The sequence below is a fragment of the Balaenoptera borealis genome (assembly GCF_965194805.1).
Source record: "Balaenoptera borealis genome assembly, chromosome: 10".
Lineage (NCBI taxonomy): Eukaryota > Metazoa > Chordata > Mammalia > Artiodactyla > Balaenopteridae > Balaenoptera > Balaenoptera borealis.
The window spans coordinates 54,070,986-54,095,139 of NC_138874.1; the positions used below are offsets into that span (position 1 = coordinate 54,070,986).

Below are 24,154 nucleotides of genomic sequence, written 5' to 3' on the forward strand. Positions count from 1 at the left end.
TGCAATTCTACAAACCTTAGTTGAGCACCTGTTTTCAGTACCAAGCGGGCACCTTCAGGAATGCCAAAGAATTTTAAGACAAAGAACTGTTCCTGAGGAACCTGTCATCTATCCTGAGGCTCTTAATATTAGAAACCTTAGGGCAGGAGGTATACGCTACATTATATCAGGATGTGAGAGCCCAAAGCCAAGAATGATCTCTCAGTCTTCACAAACTTTTTCAGGTCAGGCTGAATGGGTACAATAAAAGCAAGTCATCCTGAATCCCAACTAATTCAGTAACTTTTCCTCACCTAAGGTTTATGTGTCCCAAGTGGAACCCAAGTATGTCCCAAGATACAGCCACATCATTTAGTCAGCAGCTCTCTTGCTGCCCTTCTGTGATAATGATCCTATCCCTGTCAAGGTCATTGGTGCTTAGGTCATTTTACTTAAAATTTACAGATTAGCCTTGTCAAATTACTCATGAGTATGCAAAAGATACTTCTATAGGAAGCTTCTGATAAAAATATCACCTCTCAGTAAAATAAATGCTCAGAATCTTTTAATTTTTTTTTCTTTTAGAACCTCGATCCATGGCAGAGCCAGGTAAAGATCATTTTAACTTTCATTTCATTTGTATGTGATCTGTGACTTGAAATATATAATAAACATATTGAAATTACACTGGTGTGAAGAAAAAAAGTTTTACAAAGAAGATTGAAGCCAACTCTAGCTATGACTGTAGGAGAAGGAAAGGCAAGCATGTGCAAGTTTGGAATATATATTCAATAGCTAGTGTGAATGCAGTTAGTTCTGCGTTGTTGAGGAATGTTTCTTAGGAATATTTTCCCTCTTTCATTGGCCCCTACTCATGACCTCCTTAAACTGGGCAGAGCAATTTCCATGACGCTATCAATTCCAATTCCACAGCCTATGTATCTCAAAAGTTATGCATCAGATTTTAAAATTCACAGAATCAATAAAATGTTTATGATGTTATTAGATTTGGTTGGGAGGATATTAAGATGACACATGGATAAAGCTCTTACCTCTAGAAAAAGACAAGTTGCTCACAAAACACAGCATAAACATCTGAATGTCCTCTCTATGATCACCCTGAAAAATAAGATTGTATTTGTGCCCATGGGTAAGAATGATGGTTTGGAATTTCATTATTATAATTCTTGCTTCTGAAAACTGAATGGAAAGGCATTCCCAGTGTAGACACTGAATATCCATGTTGCATAACCCTACACTAGGCCCTTGGGGATACAGTAAAGACCAGAGTGCTCTTGCTCTAGCATTGCTTGTAGTGGAGAAGCATTTTTCCCTTTGAAAATATTTCAGGCTTTTGATACTTTCAACCAAAGCAAGCTTTTTCACTAGGCAGTCTCATACACAAAATAATTTCAGAGTCACCCAAAAGGGGTCCCTGCTCAAAACAAGCCCCAGCTCCATGATCTAAAATTTCATGTTCAGAGAGTTTTTCTTTCCACCTTGGATAAAGCAAATACCCTTTGGAGACAGAATACTATCTCATCAGGCAGGTATAGTATAGTATGAATGAATTTATCAGATCATTTTCCAAATGCAGGTTGCTGAAAGATGAGAGTGCCAATGTTTGGGAAGGGAACAGAGAGAAGGAAGCATAAGACTCAGAAAAAGGACAGAGAGGTACCAAAACCAAACTTTGCCTCTCCATCATTTAGGATTCTTTGGGCAGCAAGTAAACAAGACCTAACCAAAAGTGCCTTAAGCAACATGAAAAATGTATCTTGTTAGATAGCAAGATGTCCTAAGAAATGGTAGTCTTGAGATTGGTTAATTTAGCATCTCAGAGATCATCATGGGCCAAGCTTTTTATTTTTTTTTTCCCCATTCTGTCATCTTCAGAGTATCCTCTTAGACTGGTTCTACTCATATACCCAAGACGGCTGCCACAGTTCTGGGTATGACATGCAGATGACAACGTCCAAAGGCAAAAATAGGGAAAAACGCTCTCTTTTACCCCTTTTAAAAGGCAAGAAAAACTTTCCCAGAAACTCCCCAGGAGATTTCCCCTAATATCTTATTGACCAGAATTGTGTGTCACATGCTACCACCTTAGCAAGAATAGAGTGGTATTTCACACAGACCTACTTTTGCTTTAAATCCTAATTTGTTTTTGTGATTTTTAAGCTTATTGTTTCTTGGTCCCATTTTTGACATCTGGACTGATGACATAAAAACAGATAATCTGCAAATCCATAATATACATTATATTATCATTAAATCCTCTTGTTCATTGTCTGCATGGAGTTATTCATTTTACTTCCTTTAGTTCATTTAGTCTGATAATCAGTCAGTTCAATCAAATAATTGGACTAATTATTTTCAAACAATTAATATCATCAGCTTCTTCTATTGACTTTTATAGAATCACCATCTAATATCAGAAAATTCCATAATTCCACTTCCGTAAATAAGTCAGTAACCATTCTGCTTTATTGGCTTTAGAGGAGATCTGTACTTTGGTCATTGCTGAGGTATTTGCGGAAGACTCTGGGTGCTTCACCTGTACTGCAAGCAATAAATACGGCACAGTGTCAAGCATTGCACAGCTAGATATAAGAGGTAAGGGCTCTTTCAATGCCAGAACAGTTTAGACTATGATTTTGATTATGAGTATGGACAATGTATATTACCCTCTTACTGTTTTTCATATGAAGCTAGCTTGGCTCTCCTAAAATTTTTTGAATTATTGAGGAAAGTGTTCTTGAACAGAATCCAGTTGTCAATTTCTCATCGCATTTATCACCACCACCCCAGTTATCCTGCTGTTACTTATTATACTCCCTAAGAAAACATCTCCTTGATCTTACCTAAACTTCTAAAATTCTTTCCAAAATGGTACTTAGATTTTTTTAGGTTTTTTTTCCTGTATCCTTACCATTCTTTAATGTCCCAGATTGTGTTTTCTGTTTTTGACAAGGATTTCCATTAGCACGTTCGCCTGGGTTGGATACATGCCCCGTCTCAGGGTTCTAATCCTATCTCAGTCTTGTTGAGTAAGGCTAACATCTCAGGTCCTGTTATCATCCTTTCAGGAAATGAAGACCCCAGAAACAATGGGTCTCTTCACTCAGCCAACTCTACCACCAACCTGGCTGCTATTGAGCAACAGCCGTCCCCACCCAACCCAGAGCCACCTTCTGTGGAACAACTCCCTAAACCCAAACTGGAAGGCGTTCTGGTGAACCACAACGAGCCCCGGTCCAGCTCAAGGATCGGGCTCCGTGTCCACTTCAACCTGCCTGAAGATGACAAAGGAAGTGAAGCATCCTCTGAGGGTGGCATGGTGACCACCAACCAGACCAGGCCTGATTCCTTCCAGGAGAGATTCAATGGACAGTCGGCAAAAATCCCTGAGCCTTCCTCGCCCGTCAAAGAGCCCCCTCCAGTTCTGGCCAAACCCAAACTGTAAGTAGAAATTAGAATGGATAACCAAGAGTGCCTGTGACCTTCTCTGACTCTGCCCTTCTTAAAAATGATGGCGCTAAAAAGGGAAATTATGAAATGAGAAAACACACATTAAATGCTTTGCAAATCATAATCCTTAACATCAGTGTAACTGTACTATCACTTTCATCCTTACTATTCATATTCTACCTCCAAGAAATGTTACTCCTAAACTAGCTCATAAAAGATGTCTGTCTAACATAAGAGGACTCCAGGTGAAGCACTTCTACACTCTTCTTATGAAGCCCTTTCTCACGTCTAATAATCTTTATGGTGTGAAATTTCATCTTTCTAGTCCCCATTTCTGCTTCAGCTTAAGTTTTTGTAGTCATTATAGAAAAGATACCTAGTATTTTTTTTTAAGGTCTTTTTTTTTTTTAATTTTATTTATTTATTTATTTATTTATGGCTGTGTTGGGTCTTCGTTTCTGTGAGAGGGCTTTCTCTAGTTGCAGCAAGCGGGGGCCACTCTTCATCGCAGTGCGCAGGCCTCTCACTATCACGGCCTCTCTTGTTGCGGAGCACAGGCTCCAGACGCGCAGGCTCAGTAGTTGTGGCTCACGGGCCTAGTCTCTCCGCGGCATGTGGGATCTTCCCAGACCAGGGCTCGAACCCGTATACCCTGCATTGGCAGGCAGATTCTCAACCACTGCGCCACCAGGGAAGCCCCCTAATATTTTTTAGTTAGTTCCTTGATATGGCTAGATATGCTGTAGTAACCACACGCTTCATATAAATGTAATGGGTTGAAATTACAAAGGAAGTGAAGCATCCTCTAAGGGTGGCATGGTGACCACCAACCAGAGTCACCTCAGGAGCCTGATGCAGTTGTCACCCAAACCCTCCAGAGAGCTTCCATCAGAGTCATGTGGCAAAATTTAATGTGCATCCATCGTAAAGCAAGCACAGAATATGATACTACTATTATGTTCTGTTTGATCCACAGATCAAAGTGATAAAAATTACATTTATAACTACATAAACCTTTACATATCAACAGTAAAATCTACAGTAATAGCACTCCCATCATGTGTTTCTCAGTGCTGATATTCATTGGAAGCAGTTCATGTTGCTTAGTTTTATATTTCTCTCACTACCACACAAGGGGAAATTCTGGGCATAAAATTAAATGTTACAAAACATGCGGGTCACATCCAGAAATATCTCTGTCCCCTCAAAGTTCTGCCAGTCACAGGAAAAAGGAATCTACTTAAAGTAAGAAGGGAAGAGGTTATTGTAGGGATATAAGCAGGAATGGGCAACAAAACACAGCCAGGTCCTGCACAGAGAAGGACAAGCAGGGAGTTAAGAGCTAGGATCACATACACGGTCAGTCCAGCCTCTGTCCACTGCTCACGTTCCGTCTTGAGCACCTCCTTGTTTCCTCTTTGCATATCCACTCTACTCTTCTCTCTTGGAAGACTCATCGATTCATATCTGGCCCATGATGGCATGGCATGTCTTGTCACGATTTGTGTCAAGTTCCACTGCTAACTAAATCGTGCTCAGCAGCTCAATTCCAAATACCAATTAGCCCAGGCTCGTCAGGTGCAGAGCATTTATGTTTGGCGGGAAGAAGAGTCAAATGGATCACATCAGAACTGTGTGTGAAGGCAGTTCGCAGAGAAGGGAGTTGTGAGAACAGGTAACCCCAAACAATCAACCGCCTCCTTTGTAGGGCCTCCTCTTACCCAGGGACTGTTTAGGGGCTATTAGGTATGTCAGTTAGGATTAGGTTTAGCTTCATGTTGCAGAAAGCCCAAACTAATGGTGAGTTAAACACATGAGGGTTTATTTTTCTCTCAAATAAAGGAATTAGATGGGCAGTCTGAGGCTGTTATCATGGCTTCATAATCATTAAGAACCCAGTCTGCTGCTCTGCCGTCTTTAGCACTGGCTTCTTCTCCAAGTGCCCTCATGGTCCAAGAAGGCTGATGGTGGTCTAGTCATCATGTCTGTATTTCAAGCAGCAGAAAAGGCAAACTGGTAGAAGTCCAATTACTCTCCTTTAAAGGAGCCTTCATAGGACTTACCCAAAATCACCTGCTTAAATCTCATTGGCCAGAACTTAGTCACATGGTATATTAAGTACAAAGGAAGCTGGGAAGTGTGGTCTTTAGCTGCACATGTTGCCTCCATGAGTAAAATCAAGTTCCTTTACAAAGGGGAGAATTAAGTAGTCAGCCAGCAGTACCTACCACATGAAACTTTCAATGAATATAAAAATTCTTTCTACTAAATTATGTAGTGACACCCTCTAAAAATCCAGTCCTCAGCAGTATATAATTCTTTAATATTTTTTGCCTTCCTTAAATTTTCACCTAATGGTGTGAATATAGGTTTGTATTAGTAGAGGTATGACTACGCATGTGCATGCTCACCTCTCTCTCTCTCACACACACACACACACACACACACACACACACACACACACACCCTTTGTGACTCCACATGCCTACAAAGTTTTCTTACTGGTTTTAATCTTTTAGGTTTTATGTTAAAATATATTGACTCAATAATCTTGAGGATACAATTTTCTGCTTGTTCCTTCAATTTGCCATTCATACAAAAAATAGATAGAATTCTTATAGATCTTAAAACTGCAACAGAGAGGGAAGCTGTCATTTTTCAACACTGTATCATCAAAGCCTAGATAATTCAGACTTCGACATTTTCAGCTTGAATATTAAGCTATTTAGAGAAGTGACTCTTCATCCTGGCTACACTCTAGAATGAAATGTAGAGCTTCTGAAAAATATTTATGCCTTCCATCCCAGTTGAATGAGAATCTCTCCACAGATTATTTTAATGTACAGCCAGGTTGGAAAGTACGGGTGTAAAGTTGGAGAACCTGAGTTACAACCCTTTATCACCCCACCCAGCCCCATACACACACCCCTCCACAGCCAGGAAAAAAATAGAAGAATTAACATTTAAAGTGAGTAAAATGTCAGACTAAAATCAGAATGTACTGGGTAAGCCTATGCTTTGGGGCAAGTGTTTCTTTAGAGCAGTGGTTCTCAGTCCTGGATGCAGACAAGAATCCCCTAGAGCCTTGCTATTCAAAGCACTGGCATCACCTGGGAGCTTGACAGAAATACAGATTCTCGTGCTCCACTCAAGACCTACTGAATCAGAAACTCTGGAGGTGCGGCCTGGAAATCTATGTTTTAACAAGCCCTCCAGAGGGTTCTGAGGTTCACTAAAGTTTAAGAACTGACCCACATTTAAAAAGATAATAATAACTATGCCTGGATCCTTTCCCAGGCCAACTGACTCTCTGGCCAGTGGTGCCTAAATCAGTAAGGTTTGTCTTTTATGCTCTCTGGGTGATCTAATTCTCAAGCAGCGTAGTTACCACTGCCAAAACCACAGCTAAAAGCTGATTGCAGAGACATATTTACCCAGAATTAGTTATCCTAATCAGCAATGTGCTAGCAAATGTTTTAACTACCGGCAGAGGCGGGGAAGCCCTGATTTGTAGCATTTGCCAGTTTCCTCCCACCATGGCTGATTTCAAGCTACTAAAGAAAAGTCATTAAACTGGGAACTGGGATGAGGTGTATACAACGTGCCCTCCAGAGCCATCGAGAGCTGGCTCCAGCACACACTGCCCCAAGTTGTTGTTGCCAAAATTGCTTTCAAAAGTATTTGATACAGTAGCCCAAGTTGTTCTGTTGTGTTTATCATTAAGCCTTGACATTTTATCTCAACCATTTAAAATCCCTCAGAAATGGACTTGAGGACATGGGGAGGGGGAAGGGTAACCTGGGACGAAGTGAGAGAGTAGCATGGACATATATACACTACCAAATGTAAAATAGATAGCTAGTGGGAAGCAGCCGCATAGCACAGGGAGATCAGCTCAGTGCTTTGTGACAACCTAGAGGGGTGGGATAGGGAGGGTTGGGGGAGGGAGACGTAAGAGGGAAGAGATATGGGGATATATGTATATGTATAGCTGATTCACTTTGTTATAAAGCAGAAACTAACACCATTGTACGGCAATTATACTCCAATAAAGATGTTAATAAAAAAAAAAATCCCTAAGAAATTCTTTTGTATTCCAGAAACCACATCAAGAAACATCCTTATAATTCTGAAACTCTAATTTTCATTCTTACAAATCTTGAAATTGATATCTGTAGTTCAGAAACTGAAAAATATAATAGCCACCATTTATTGATCATTTATATGATTTAGGTGATTTATCTATCAATTCTCACAACAACATGAAGAGATATTACTTACTCCTATCTTACTTATGAAGAAATCAGGGTCAGAAAAATCTAGAAACCACCCCAAACCACACATATAATCAGTGGCAGAGCCAGGATTAGGACCTAAGTCTATATGTCTGCAGAGGCCATATTCTTGAGCATCATGCTTAAGCTAAGTTGTGGCAAAAGAGAAGATATTTTCAGGGAACCCAGGAGAGTTGATCATCTACAGAAAGAAAACTGGGTACAAAGCTGATTTCAGAAGTCCTCATAGCAACAAGAAATGAGCAGCTGAGCTTATAGCAATTTATGATAGGCTGTTATTTTGAATTAGAGAGGTTGCTCAGGGTTTTGTATGCTTTGTAATTAACCTTTCCTTCCTTTATTCTTTCATTGCACTTTGTACCTTCATTATTAAATAGTAAGTTCCATATGTTACCTGTAAATAACCACTGGGTATTTGTATTACATATATGTATAGTAAGATTTTTGAGCCCTGAATATCTCATACTATCCCAGGCATATTTGTATCTCCTACAGTACCTAGCAAAGTAAACATACATAAGATTCAATAAAAGTTTGTTGAATACTGGAATTGACACCTTGCCCTTATGTCATGAATAAGCAAATTGAAACAGCTGTTTTAAATCCCTTCTGAAACAAGACAGTTTAATAAAATTGGGGGGGGGGGGAAACCCTGTCAAACAAAAGGAGACATTATTCTCAAATGAATTCTTCCAGAATCTTAGATAATCAAAACTATTTGATGCTGTATCTCATATATCATTATGTTTAAAGTTTGTGACCCTCTACAATCCGATATACTGCATTAAATGATAAGGGCTAACATGCTGTTTAAAGTCTTACTTAAAATTAAAAGCTGGTTCTTAGTTTTCATTCAATGGGAGCTAAAGGAAAATAAGAATCAATCAATACCAAATGACTTCCTGGTCCCTTTTCTTCATCCTTATCTTTCTAAGATTACTTAGTTTTCATATACTACTTTTTCTACTTCCATAACCACAATATTTCTGCAATACCATCAGATTAAAAGTTGCTCAGACTACAATACAAACATGTCCTAAAAACCACATGGCATTTTCTTTACGCTATAGTAATCACAGAATGGGACCTGCCAGATATGAGATCCATTAAAAATTTAAAGGTTTTATATTTTCATGCCATTGGGAAAGTTAACACCAGCAGAAACGTTATTGTATATATTTTTCTAAGGATAATCTAACAAAGATATTTCTGCTTCTCTTGATTGCTGAATCTTTCATCTATGATGGAATGAAAAGATTTAATTAATTTTAATTATGTTACTTTATTCTCTCAGCTTAAATACTTACCTCTAAAAGGGAGGAAGAAAGTTACTGTGCCAGGTGGCTATACTTCTAAATTCTTAGTTTTCATAGTTGAACAGAGGACAAGAATTTTCATAGTTGAATAAAGAGTCGCATAGTATGTAGCATTTGACAGCAGTCATGAAAGTGGAGATAGGTCTCTACTTTGTGAAGTTACTTTTCTGTATATTGTGTATCAGAAGTGTTAATGAAGGCAAGAGAAAAGTTCTTAAACTCCAAGAATTTTTTTTTAAATCACGACTATATTCAATATCCTGTGATAAACCATAATGGAAAAGAATATTTTAAAAAAAGAATGTCTCTATGTGTGTAACTGAGTCACTTTGCTGTACAGCAGAGATGGCACAACACTGTAAACCAACTATACTTCAATTAAGAACAAAATTTTTTTTAAATCAAAGTTTGGAGAACTTTCTGCCTCAACTTTATTGCCGTTGGTGTTGACTTTCCCGATGGTATGAAAACATAAAACCTTTCATTTTTAATAGATCTCATGTTCAGCAGATCACCTTCTATGTTCCAAAACATATTTTCAAAGAACATAAAACCACGGTGGGCTTGAAGCACTGTGGTCTCACTTGTGGCTGTTGTTATGGTTGTTTATTCAAGAGTAGATTCTCCTAAACAGCAAAGTTTGACAGCCCTGACAACTTTATACATATATGACTTTTAGACACTTTCGTTTTCCATTTTCTTTTTTTAAAAAATTAATTAACTGTTTTGTTAAGAGGAAGTAAATAGACTGTGGGACTTAAGGCAACTCATATAATGCTTCTGTGAGTCAGGTTGCTATAAATGGGGAAAGCGCTCCCAGCTTGATCTTTTCTTTTCCTTTAGGCACGAGAAAAGTCTAAGTAACATTCATAACTATGGTGACCATATAATCCATCGTTCAAACCATGACATTTTTGAGAATGAAAGAGCACTATTAATAATCATGGCAGGAAAACAGGCATAAAGCAGGACTGTCTAGAATGAATCGAGACATATGGTCACCTTCTCTATAAAGCTTTGTTCTCAGAAGAGGATGAGAAACACCAAGACACATCCAGCTGCTTTGTTAAAGTTTGCTCTAAAATGAGGCAGAGTGAAGAATATAGCACATTCTCAGGGAACTCAGCCCCCTGTAGTAACTCACATCAGTATGTAGCTCAGTGCCTTCTGTCCCGAAACAGAACTTTGAGCACTTCCAACAAGAGGACCATTTTTCTATTTCTTCTTTCTAATTTATAACATTCTAAAATGGGGCTGCTGTGTTGCCCAACTCCAGGGTCACAACACAAAGAACACAATGTGAATGACGCCTCTTGGAGTTGTGCATCATGGTGGCCTTTCCCTTCTTCCTGGCAATCAAACAGATTTAGAGAGAAGGAGAGACAGGGACTTCCTTGGCGGTCCAGCGGTTAAGACTCGCCCTTCCAATGCAGGGGGCACGGGTCTGATCCCTGGCCAGGGAACTAGATCCCACATGCCCAAATTTGATCGGCTGGTTTCTGGCGACACTGGCTGTGTGTTCTTAATCAGCATCAAGCAGCCAACAGCCTGTCTCTACAGGCTGAGGCAATGGTGACGGATTTCTCTTCTCTCTCCCCACTCTTGTTTTGTGTGCAGAGATTCCAGCCAGCTACAACAGCTTCACAAGCAAGTCTTACTGGAACAACAGCAGTTGCAAAACCCATCTCCTTCATCTCCTAAGGAGTTTCCTTTCAACATGAGTGTTTTGACCTCCACTGCTGTCCCAGCGGTGACAATGTCCGGCAAGCAGGTGAAGGCCCCTTCATCACAGACATTCAGCTTGGCCCGGCCAAAGCACTTCTTCCCCTCCACGAGCACCACTGCAGCAACTGTGTCCCCTTCCAGCTCTCCAGTGTTCACCCTGATCAGCACTCCTCAAGCCATGCAGAGGACAGTGAGCAAAGAAAGCCTCTTAGTTTCTCAGCCCTCGGTGCAAACCAAATCTCTAGGAGGGGTTTCTGCCCAAAACGAGCCACCTCCTCCAGGTCTGACAGAGCCAGCACAACTGCCACTCACATTTTCCATCTCCAGCGGAAACCAGTTTCAGCCCCACTGCGTGTCCCCAACTCCTGTCTCTCCCACCGGCCGGATTCAGAACCCAGTGGCTTTCCTCAGCTCCGTCCTGCCTTCTCTCCCTGCCATCCCACCCACCAATGCCATGGGGCTGCCTAGAAGCGCACCATCCGTGTAAGTGTCATTGAGGTTTCTTGATGTAAAAGATGTCATTTAAGAATGGACCCACATAAGAGTAGCTTGGTCTGGGACAGGACTCTCATTTAGTGAATTCCTACATAATCCAATCTCTTAGACACAAAATGGATATTGAGCACCTTAGGACAAGAGGACACGATTACTTTAAATAATGTTTTTATAATTTAAATACTGAAAACACCTCGACACACAGATTTTCTGGGCAGTGCTCAACTTTTGCTCGCAAGATGCACTCCATAAGTGCCTGATGGCTCCTGGCTTCTGGTTGCCATGCCAACCACTCTGATTTCTAGGCCTTTGTACCCTGGCCAGTGCTTTTCATGAGTGATTTAGGTGTGAATTTATTTTACAGGCCATCCCAGGGACGAATGAAGAAACATATAAAGTCTTCCCAACCAGTGAATGATGATTACATTCGTGAAACTAAGAATGCGGTGATTCTAGACTTGGGGAAAAAAATGAATTTCAGTGATGTCAGATCAAACCAGCAGGTAAGATTGTTGGGTTCAGACGGTTTACTGGAATTTCTTTGTAAGGAATGTAAGTTTGCTTAATTCAGTCCTTGGGTGCTCAGGTCACCTGACCTCGGTGAAGCTGACACTGCAGTTCTGGAAGGCAAAGCACAGACTGTCCATGGTTCATGTAGGAAACTCGTCCACATGGATTCACAGTTCTTGATTTAGCCCGGTAGTTAATTCAGTTTACTTGTCTACGTGCGTTTACCTAGAATAGCGTATGTTAAGGAGAGAGACTAGATAGTCTGTTTTCCATTCCAACAATCCTCAGCTCAGTATTGGCGAACACCGTCACATCTTTGAGACATTTCAATATCTGAGCCTTGAGATGACCTAGACTTTAAGGAACTCTGGGGTTCCAAGCCATCCTTTATCTGGCTGCTTCAATCTAATGTGCTTGGGGGTTTGCTCACCAGTTCCTCTCAATCTTTACATTAGGTTGAAGCACGTGAAACAGCCATTAGCCAATATCCTGTGTTTCAACCTGTACAACTCCCTGCTTTCTAGTAAGTGTTTACACGGAAGGAGAAAAAGGAAAGTCATCTGTAAGCATCACATAAAAGAAAGACTAAGTATTTTATTGGAGCCATTTATTTTTGCTTTTTGTAAGGTGGTTATTTTTTAAATGCAGATTTACATTTTAATAATCTAACTCTTGGTTTATTTCCCCAGGTGGGAACTGATAAAATCTATTTTAAGTGTAACATAAAATTTCAGTGAAAACTATATGCCAAATATTGTGGAATTTGTGACATAAGTGACCCCTGGAAACAAGGCTCCAGACTCCCCTGACCATATGCTGTTTTCCTTCATGTTTCTATCTCTTACTTCCAGTGGAGCCATTGATATACAGTATTTTACTATTGTGTTATACGTTGGACAATTTTTACTGAGTGGATTCTCTTGAAGTAATGCTTAAAATGTTTAAAATAATAATGCTTAAAATAGCTTAAAAATGCTTTTTAAAATTGACTTTAAATTATTGTCTTGAAGCAGGATATTTAAGCTTGCCATAATCGAGTACACTTTTCATGTAGTATTTCATCAAATTACATATATTTCTGGGAGGCAAACACCAAGGCAACTATTCTTCTCTTCCACCTTCTAGATAGAGAAACTGAAGCACAGTTGTCAAACTGTCAGTGGTAGAATGAGAACCAGAGCCCTGGTCTCCAGGACACTTTCACATTTTCCCTGAAACTCTGCAGCCTTTTTGCAGGTTTAAGACAAATACCTCCAAGCCCCATAAATGTTGCTCTGTCTAGCACAGATTTGTTTTCCTATAATACTGTCATCACAGTTGTGGTTGTTAATCCTTCTAAGTGTCATTGAAATCAGAGCTGTGTTCAGCCTATGTCTTTAACAACTCAGGGAGCAATTAGAACCCTGTAAAAATGATACCGGGTCAGCACACAGGCTGTTTGATTTTACTTTTACGGTTACTCTGTAGGTAGATCCATGTTAATCCATTGCCCCAACTCAGGGGAAAGTAGGGTTTTTCTCTTAATTACCTGAAATGTGAGTACATATAAACATGAACTTCCATGAGTGGAGTGCCATAAACCCAGCAGAACTCTTTATTAAACCTCCATCATGAATTATCTTCAGGGCTAACAGCAGGAACTTGGAGTCTCAAAAAGCATCTCAATCCTCTCCATATTTCAGTGAAAACTATATACCAAATATCTGTGACACATCCGTGTTCTTCTGACAATTATTATTCTGAGCGTTATTATGGTATATTAATTACAGAATTGATCTTACACAGCATTCTAGGCCAGGGATCATGAAAGCCAAGCTGCATAAATGCAATTCAGGAAACTAAGGAGCTGTCTGAGATGGAATGCTTGCATTAGGTTGGTAGATGTTGATTCTGAGAAAGTTTTGAGGAATAAATGATGACCATATTATAATATTGTTTTGTCCATTGCTGCCTTGGGAAATGACAGTGAAAAAGTCATGAAGAACTGTCTAAATGTATTGTGGCCCATTGAGGAAGTTAAGAAGAGGAAAATTTGCTGAGAAAAAGTGGAGATTTGTAGATTTTAGGCTGCATCATTTCTTATTTTGAAGGGTATCGTTCACCACCAGTGGATCTTCACTGGACATCAATTGGTTTAGGTTAGCAAGGTGAGTCTGAGAGGTCAGAGGAAACCAGGATCACACAAAATGTAATGGAACCTTCATAACCAATGATTTTAATGCATACATGACTTAGTATGATGTTCTGCTCCCAGTAAATAGTTGGTGACTGTTAATGTCTAAAGCGCACACACACACACATTTAATGTCTTATTTCAACTTTCCTCCTTGACCTCATTTCTCTGGAAACTTTCCCATCTCTTTATTCTGCTCCTCCCTCCCATTTTTTAAATGAAAGCTTCATTAAAACTGTCTGTGGTTCCCAGATACTGCCCTATATGACAGAGGGGGGAAAGAATAAGTACCTAATTCTTGCTCTGCCTTTTTTTCCTCTAATCTCCTTCTTCTCTAAACTGCTTAGTCATTTCTTCTATTTAAATCTTACCTCTTTCATCTCTTACCATGAATTCTTTATGAAAATTCTCTCTTGAGGGCAAGCCGTCTGTTCCTTTTCTAATAAGAATTCAACGTAGTCACTGGCCTTATGTTGCTCACCGTGGGCACTGTAGGACCCTGGGTGCTGGAATAGTGCAGTGTCCCCATGTCACCTGCTGTGGGCCCACCCAGGATGCACCAGTCACAAGCTCCCTGCGAGCTGGATTGGCAGGGGGTGGGGGAGGGGGTCTTGTTCATCGCTGCACCCCTGCTGTATCTGTCCCAGAGTAGGTGCTCAGGGAATATCTGCTGAATTAACTCACAACTTTGGGATTTACATTAATTTCAGATAGGATAACCAAACTTTTGACCAAGGAGAAAATTTTGGATTTGTTGCATCTGTATGGAAAATATCTCACTTAACTATAGAGATTCTGATTATACCTAATTATAGACACTATCTACTATGATAACAATCTATTTTAATCAACTGACTAAAAAGTTGATTAAAAACACACTAAAACCTTTTTAAAAAAACACCCTGAAATTAAGCAAAACTCTGGTGTTAACTGAACATTTAAGTATAAAATAAATCTGTGAACCACTTAGTAATTATTTATTCTTAAAGACAAAATTTGGATTTAAAGTATTTTTATGCAACCTCCTTGAAGGTAGAGTGTGTGTTTTATAGAATGCTGTGTCCCCAGCGCCTATTATAGTATTCTAAGAATTTGGCAGCAGGGACAGGGGGTAAGCCATGAAGCCTGGTTATTTCTATTGAAGGAAGCATGTAGTATTGGATAAATCATAAAAGAAGACATCCTCTGTGTAGGTTAACCTCCAAGTTAATCTAGGAATCTCTTATCTGCTGTCCATACTGTGGCTCACCCAGGAACAAAAGGAGAATACTTTCTCTAACACATAAAACTTCTTCTAGTGAACACTGTACCCAGAGTTGGTTGGGAACCCTTTGGGCAGGCTCTTCCAGCTGGTTTGATCCTATTTGATTATTTGCCCCTGAAGCCCAGACTCAGACCCAGAGTAGAGGAAGCCAGCAGCACGCTCAGGGCAGTGAGTGCCAGATCATGGCCCACGTTTTGGAAATTTGGAACCCTGGCAATGCCATATCTGATTGGGTTGTGTCATTACACTGTGATTCTTAGCAGGAGGAAAGCACTCTCCACCACTCTGACAATTTGAAGAAAACTTCTGCAGATGTGTCTCAGAAACCAAATGCCTCAAGTTGTCAAACTATCAGCCTTAAGAGGATTATCTTTAAAGAAAAAAAAAAAAAAAGAATTATATTTTCAAGTGGCATACTCTTCTGATGTAATTTTTTTAGCTTTTCATTTTCTTTCGTAGAGCAACTGAAATTCTATGCAATTCATTTTCACTTAAGGTCTTTAACATAAGCCTGGAAAGGATGGGCCATATGTCTTTGACTTGCTTGCCATACAGACCAGATTTACACAGAAAAATATTCTCTCCTTTGAGCACAGACATCACCTACAAGCAGCTGACGCAGAAACTCCTACTTTTACTCACAAAGGGGACAAGGCAAGGGAAAATGGAGAACACAGCCCAAATCCAGTTCTGGAAATTCAAAGTGTACAGCTGCTGACAGTGGATCAGTAGTACAACCTTTGTGCAGAACAGTGCAGAAAGCACATTCAAATTTAACTTAAACACACTGCTTGTTTGCAAATGTCCTTACAAAATCTGAACCCCCTCAGTCACAACTTGGAACAACAACCTTGATTTATGTATAAGAGGATTAGTTATCCTTGGGATAACCAACTCTTAGTTGCAAAGCACTACCAAAAAAAAAAAAAAATGAATTCCTGCTGTGGAGATGGTGTGCATCTTTGTAAACATCTCAGTTGTAAAGGTTCACTGCTTTAGAAACAGGTCACATACCCCTGCCACACAGTTACATGGGTTTCCTTGTTCCTGAGGTTCAACTTCCCAAATATTTTATGAAATCTTTTGTGGAAACTCCTTGACCTACAGTATTCTTATTTTGTTGTGCATCTGTAACTTATACATTATACCATATAACTGGTACCTTCAACAATTGTACCTTAAAAGCAATTTTATTTTTTTCTCCCTTTATCCCTTTAAATTTATCTAGTGGGGCTAATCCTTCTCCTGGCAATCTCAAATGTGAGGTAATCTCAAAACCATTTTGACCAATTTTAGTTCATATAACGTTCTACATTTAGTTTGTTGCAAAATACAGCCTTGATCCAGTAATACAAAATGACCAGTCCTCATGGTAACCAACACCCCAATCCTTATTCAAAAATAAGACCCCACACACAAACGCCCCCATCCACACCTCACAACGCACACCCCAGGGACCTCTACAAATGGGAAATCTAAAGCCAGGAAGGAAGTATGGCCAGCTTCTCTCTTTTTCACTCCCTCCTCCCCTGCTTCACTAAATGCTGTTCCCAACTCCTTCCTTTCCCAGCCACAGAGGGACAAAAGCTGACTCCACACTGGCTCTGTCTCATATGTGGCCCATATATGTATGACAGCAACCATCACAGGTCCTCTGACCTGACACAATGCAGGAGTGTGGGCCACTGAAAGCAACCTTCAGCTTGCCCACCAACAAAAACCCACTGTGCTCCTCACTCTAGATTTTTTAGGCAGGAATCAGATACCAATCCACTGGAGGAACACAGTAAACACTACAAATGGGTCTATTTAATCTCTCTCAATAGACTGGAGGTGAAAGGCAGGTACTCTGGGGGTGGAGGTGGAGGTGGGATGCTCACAGACATTAATAGCTCTTTCCAAAGTCTTCTCACTGGATTTTCTCCCTCCTGACTCTTTTGTATCTCTGATGAAGGTGAAGAATATCAATCATCTAACCTGTCCTCAAGCACCTGCTTTGAGATTTCTGGAGGATAGTTTGTCTCCCAACTCACTTGTTTTTTGATATCTAACTCATCTTGGTGCCTCAGTAGAATACAATTGTATCCTCAGTACATAGTTACAGATAGTATATTTTAGATAACTCATTGAGTGTTCTGTTTTCATCACCTCCCAACTTGTAGTACTGGTAGAATAGTAAATATATAACCAATAGGTGTACACTTACAGAAAAACAAAACGTGCGTATTTTCATCATATCGCTTCCATAGTTCCTTTGGTTAAATCAATTCAAACATTTATAAATTCCATAAAATCAGGTCCCAACTTGGTAAAATCAAGTTCCTAAAAATAGTTGTTTGGAATACATGGAGACAATGTGGTATTTGTATTCTCAGGCAAGTGCTCAAAAGCCTTATATATCACCCATTTGTTCCTGAAGTATAGATATAATCATAACTTACCACAATGTACAGTAATACTTGTTTGGAAAAATTAGATCATACTTTCAATATAGAATTTCAGGAATTCATTCCCCCCCCCCCATAATAACTCTGACAATGTAATTAGCCAGGAACTTACCAGCCCTCACCCATCATGCAGTAGGAGAAGCTGCAGAGAAGGTTATTTAGGTTGGAGCAAGGACTCTACTAAAATAGTGGCTAGAGGCGGTATGGAATGGATTGGGAATTTGGGGACTTAAATGAAACAAGATGAGAAGCCATAAGAAGCTTAGATCTCTTGCCACCCTCACAAAAAGCCTGGGTTATCCTGAACTCCAGCATCTGTGTGTGAGGTTTGCAAACTATATGAATTATGCTTTTGACTATTATTTTTAAAATAATAAAGCTATTTAGCACCTACCTCACATAGTAAGAGAATAAAATGACTCATTGGTTTTACTCCTAAGCATCCAAAAAATAAACAAATTTGTTAAAAGGAAAAATAATACCCATTTAGGAGCATGAATGCAATTCAACAAAGAAGAAAAATATATTCCTTATGGGATTTTAAACTGTCAAGACTAGGAAACATTTCAAATTTGTGGGATTAGTTAATGTATTTATGGAAAATATACTCGCTGTATAGTATTAGGTTGAATAATTTGAAATTGCTGATATTTTACCTCTTTTAACCTTCAAAAATGGCAACTTCATATAGTTCAAACTAATAGGTAGATAGTTGGAAGCTTTAAGTATTAACTTTAAAAATAAAAAACAACCCAAAATGTAGAAAACGGTCTTAATACTTTTAAACTAAATTAGGTTTCAAATTAGAAGTGAACAATCTTTTACTTTAATTAGTTTGTTTATCTGATTAAAAATTAATACGCTTAACTGGAGATTAATCATTTTTCTACCCTGAAAGAGCTGTAGATGTATTTTGTTTACCCAGTCTGAGATGAGGCTGAGAGGGAAGATTTAAAATTGGTTCTAAGAAATTAAAACCAAGAAACATTTGGTGTCCGTGTTCCCTAAGTTCCAATTCTGCACAAATTCAGGTGATGATATGTATAAGACAATAGCTAGAGGACATGAATGACGTGATTTAATAGCTTGAGAACATATCTCATGAGTCCTGAACTCAATTACTCTGCCTATGACTAGGGGCAGATGCAAATCAGCCATGTGCCCCCAAATTCCACTTCAGGGGCATCCTAGTACCATCTCCTACCTACCTAATTTAGGCCTACCTAAATCATAAAATTATGGTTAACTAGAGTCACAAGTTTAACCAAAGGGCTCACCCTCACCCCAAGCACATGGCTCCAGATTCCTCAAAGATACAGTAGTGTTGGAACAAGTGACGGCCTCCATGTCATTCATGTATTCTTTCATTCTTCAGATACTCATGGAGCACCTGCCATGTGGCAGGCACTCACTATTCCATATATGGTTGATATAGTGGGATGCAAGACAGACAAGAGCTCTGTTTTTCTGATGCTAACATTCTAAGGCTTAGAGATATTCAATCATTCAATCAATATACAAACAAGAAAAACACTAGATAGCAGTCCATGCTCTGTAGAGAATTAGAATTGGGAGTTACTTTAGATGAAGTGGCCTGGGAAAGTTGCTTTAGGGAGGTGACATTTAAGCTTGATAGAATAGGGCAGGATAGGGAATCAGAGGAATCCAGGATAAGTTCTAGATTTAGGTTAACTTGGTGCACTCAAAGTGTGGTCTTAGACCTGTGCCAGTCTGCAAGCTGTCACCTCTCCACCTTGAGATAAGTATGGAAATTGAAAGTAACCATTAAGAAATTTCTAGAGCATTTGACAGAGAAATTTTATGTCTATTGAATAATTCTGCATGCTTTTTCTATTTCATTTTTCTAGTAATTCATTTTTATTTTATTTTATTTTACAAGAGTACAGGTTGAAAAAATGTATTTTTAAAATCTGGTTTTTACCATAGGTAAGGTGAGAAACACCAGCTTAACCACTTAACCAAGTGGATGAAGAGTGGTGCCAGTTCCTAAGATGGGGAAGAGCAGGGTAGGAGTATCTTCCCTGGGGGACAGAAATCAAGTGCGTGTTGTTTGGACCATGCTAAGCTGGTCCATGGGTGCACCCATGAGGCACCCAAGCCATGACAGAGAGTATACTGGTGGGTATATGACTCCCATGATGTAGAGTAGATCATTGGGTATATGAGTTCTGGGGAGAGACCAGGCTGAGACACATGGATTTGGAGTCATCAGCATACAGAAGGTATCTGAAGCTGTGAGATTGGATGAGATCACCTAGAGCAGAGGAGGAAGAGCTAGTAAAGGAGACTGATAAGGACCAGCTAGGGGAAGAGAAGGAAAACCAGTAGGGTGTCATGGAAACCAACAGAAAAAAAATGTTTCAAAAGAGATAAAGTAGCCATCTGTGTCTAATGCTACTGAGAGGTCAAGTAAGGTAAGAGCAGATAAGTGACAACTTATCTGTGGATCTGGCAAATGTGAAGACCCTGACAGCAGCAATCTCAGTGGAACTATAAGAACACAAGCCTAATTGGAGTATGTTAGTGAGAGAACAGGCAACAAGGAAATGAGACTATAACAATAGAAAATTATTTCAAATAGCTTCGTTGTGAGGGCAGCAGAGACACAGTGTAAGCAGACATGGGGTCAAGGGAGATTTATTCAAGACAAGTTTTCCTCAAGTATGCAGATGGGAATGTCTAGTAGAGACAGGAAGCTGGTGATGCAGGCATGTATCAGAATGCAGTTCAGAATAATTTTGCCAAAATACCACATAGGCAGCTCTACATATTGAAATGGACACTATTAGTAGCTACAAAAATTATATTCCATCTTCATTCCATTCCCTACAATATTCTACTGGGGCTCCATGCTGAAGGTGAGGAATCAGGGTTCACTAGGACAGTTTGGGATTGTAGTAGAAACACAAATCTCCTTCAGTGCTCCATGATGAGGAACTGGAAATGGAACATGCCTGGTTTACTGAGGTTCCACAATGTAAATCTAACATTTGAATCTTAAAAAGTTTCATCCTCACATTATATTGATGGACACATTCTTCCTCACCCACAAAAATTGAAATTAAAACATGTTTGCCATTTTGACAGGAGTACAAAATTTCAAGCTTTGAGCAGAGGCTGATGAATGAAATAGAGTTTCGCTTGGAACGCACCCCTGTTGATGAATCAGATGATGAAATCCAACATGATGAGATCCCCACGGGCAAGTGTATAGCTCCCATCTTTGACAAAAGACTCAAGCACTTCCGGGTCACCGAAGGCTCTCCAGTGACATTCACCTGCAAAATTGTTGGGATACCTGTCCCAAAGGTAGGGGAAGATGACCAGCCAGTTGGCCAACCAACAGTGCAAAACTACAGACAGTGCCTTCAAGAAAGTCTTACCAGACTGTAGTGAAGTATCTACAGAGGGAATGAAAATCAATACCAGAAAATTAACAAAGCCCAAGTAATCTGACTAAAAAGATACAATCAGGAATAGAATCATTAAATAGCCAGGCAAAAACCAAATCAGATAACTTATGGGTAAGTTAAAATTTTTATAAAAGTTGACAATAAATGTCTTAGTCATGATCCTCTATTTTGGGCTATTGATTCTCTCAACCATCAAACTCACCAAACTGATACTTTTCTTTCTATTTAACATCTATTGAAAATCTACAGCCTGCCTGTTGTACAAAGTGAGCTATATTTGTATTATTACTGTTAGGTTGGTAAATGCTGAAAATGTTGTATCATTATCATTGGCTGCTGAAAAATCTTACGAGTCACCAGACTTTTTGGCAGTCAGCGAGAGAAGGATTTACACCCAGTATGCCTATAGCAGGGAACCTATCCACCCTACTTTCACAAACATTAACATGGCGCTAGTATGTATGATTAGGTAACCAGGAAATGTAGAGAAGGGCAGCTGCAACCAGAACTTTAACTCCCCTGTCTCTGAGAGATCTCCTTGATACAGGCAGAACTTAACTTGAAAACTATGTATACTTAAATTTTAGTCAGAGGAGAAATTTAGCAGTTGAATCCTGGCCTCATTCCATTTGGTATAATAAACCATACTATCCTTTCAAGTAAGGTCAGCTATTCGAGGCCCTGAGATCTCGGACTTCAGGAGACTTGAGTTTGTAAAAGGATAATAGGAAAAGTTCCAGGCTCCTGGTTTTAATTATTTTGCTTCTGAAGACATTTCTGGTCCTTAGGGTGGCTTTTTAAGTAATTATAAATATAATAAAAATAGTCAAAAGTTTTTTCTCAATCCTAAATTATACATAATTTCTTACTTAAATATTGTATATGTACAAGTGGAGGAGCATATTATACTGTCATTTGTAATATGTTTAAAAATTTTTTTCTAAGTGTTTTATAAGGGATGGGTTACTAGTTGTAGAGATGGCAATCGATCCTTGCCTTATCCTACTCCTTGTATCATTATCCTCTAAAGATGTACAGAACAGGGACTCCCCTTGTGGTCCAGCAGTTAAGACTCCACGCTCCTAATGCAGTGGGCACAGGGTCCATCCCTGATCAGGGAACTAAGATCGTGCATGCTGCATGGTGCGGCCAAAAAAAAAAGATGTACAGAACAGTGTATATTCTCCTTGATCATTTTTCATTTCAGGTTTACTGGTTCAAAGATGGGAAGCAGATTTCAAAAAGAAATGAGCACTTCAAAATGAGGCGAGAAGGAGACGGGACGTGTTCTCTGCACATTGACTCCACCACCGGCGATGACGACGGCAACTACACCATCATGGCGGCCAACCCCCAGGTGGAGACGCAGGGTTCCGCGCTGTACTGCACTCTGAGGAAGGAGCGGTTCATGTCATTGTGAATAAACCTTGAGAAGTGCAAGTTACTAAGGATTTCTGAGGAAAATGAATAAGGAGCATAGAGACTGTGTGAACTGGAGCACAGTATCACAACTTACAAGACCACTTAGCCACTGATGGGTCACGCCACCCTTCAGCCTTTGTCAAAGGACATTAGTAGTATCTATTCACTAAGTATATGCCCCAGAACTATTGGAGTAAATCTTGTTTTGATCAACTCACTGACTCTCTTGAAGAGTCAACAAATTATTCTATCAAAGAATGATTTGCTATTTTTTGTTCTTTAGAGAATAAGCAAATCACTTGTGAATATCCCTCACTCATAAAAAAAATTTTTTTTGGTAAAAGTTGGAAAGCCATAATCTTTCACTTTCCTTTTCTGAAGAGACCAAGACTTAAAATTCCCCTTAAAGATATGGCAGAGTAAATATCTTCAATTACTTTTAGAATAGGAGGTACAGAACTCACTGTACCTCACTCACTGTACCAGAACTCACTGTAATTTCTACTCACCCACTCCTATTAAAATGTTAGTTTTGAAGATAACTTCTATTGAGGAAAGTATAAAAATACTTGACCATGATCTCTGCATGTGCCTACAAATAATGTTAAGTGCACAAGAATTCAAATTTTTTTACATTTATGTCTGTTCATTTCTCAGCTTAAAAATGAAAGTCACAATATTCTTAAAAATCGTTTCGGGCTTCCCTGGTGGCGCAGTGGTTAAGAATCTGCCTGCCAATGCAGGGGACACGGATTCAAGCCCTGGTCTGGGAAGATCCCACATGCCACGGAGCAACTGGGCCCGTGAGCCACAGCTACTGAGCCTGCACGTCTGGAGCCTGTGCTCCGCAACAAGAGAGGCCGCGACAGTGAGAGGCCCGCGCACTGCGATGAAGAGTGGCCCCCACTCGCCACAACTAGAGAAAGCCCTCGCACAGAAACGAAGACCCAACACAGCCAAAAATAAATAAATAAATAAATAAATAAATAAATCGTTTCCCCTGGAATATTAACAGTGATTTAAGGAGTTATATTGTTTTCATCCCCCCTCACACACACACAAAAAAAAACTCATAATAGTTAGCCAAAAAGTTCATAATGTTCTGGTCCATAAGAATGTATATGTACTGAAAAAAATGTGGAATTGTTTTTATTTTAATCTCCTTCATTTTCTGTTTCTCAGGGGAGAATCAGCTGTTCTGGCCACTTGATGGTACAAGGTTTGCCCCTTCGAAGTCGACTAACAGCTGCTGGTCAGTCTCACAGGTAAAGACAGTAAGAATCTCCCTTCTTTAGCCCCTCCCAAGCAGCCACCCACCACAATGAGCACTGAAGTATCTGGTCTACAAATTGTCAACTAATGTGTAGTCCTCCACCCACAGCATCAGCATCACTTGGGAGCTTTTGTTGCAAATGCAGAATCCCAAGCCCCACCCAGACATACTGATCAGAATCTACATTTTAATAAGATCCCCAGGTAATTCATAAGCGCATTAAATATGAGAAGCGTTGGTCCACGGCACACTTTTAATGGTTCAAAAATTGCAACCATCAGTAGCACCTGTGCACATAATATATAAATCAGACTCTCTGAATTAAATTACCTTGTCTTTAAAAAACAGAA

The 24,154-nt window shown here is 39.6% G+C and overlaps 1 protein-coding gene across 3 annotated transcripts in view; it reads left to right on the plus strand.

Annotated features, from left to right (window-relative positions):
* MYPN (myopalladin) overlaps positions 1-24,154 on the plus strand; it is a 74,628-nt gene that overhangs the window by 38,905 nt on the left and 11,569 nt on the right. For all 3 annotated transcript variants that reach the window (XM_082408579.1, XM_082408581.1, XM_082408580.1), the window contains 8 exons: positions 565-588; positions 2,479-2,595; positions 3,069-3,441; positions 10,679-11,269; positions 11,646-11,784; positions 20,784-21,005; positions 22,317-22,466; positions 23,714-23,796. In XM_082408579.1, the coding sequence (XP_082264705.1) occupies positions 565-588; positions 2,479-2,595; positions 3,069-3,441; positions 10,679-11,269; positions 11,646-11,784; positions 20,784-21,005; positions 22,317-22,466; positions 23,714-23,796 (1,699 nt within the window). The remainder of the gene's footprint in view (positions 1-564; positions 589-2,478; positions 2,596-3,068; positions 3,442-10,678; positions 11,270-11,645; positions 11,785-20,783; positions 21,006-22,316; positions 22,467-23,713; positions 23,797-24,154) is intronic.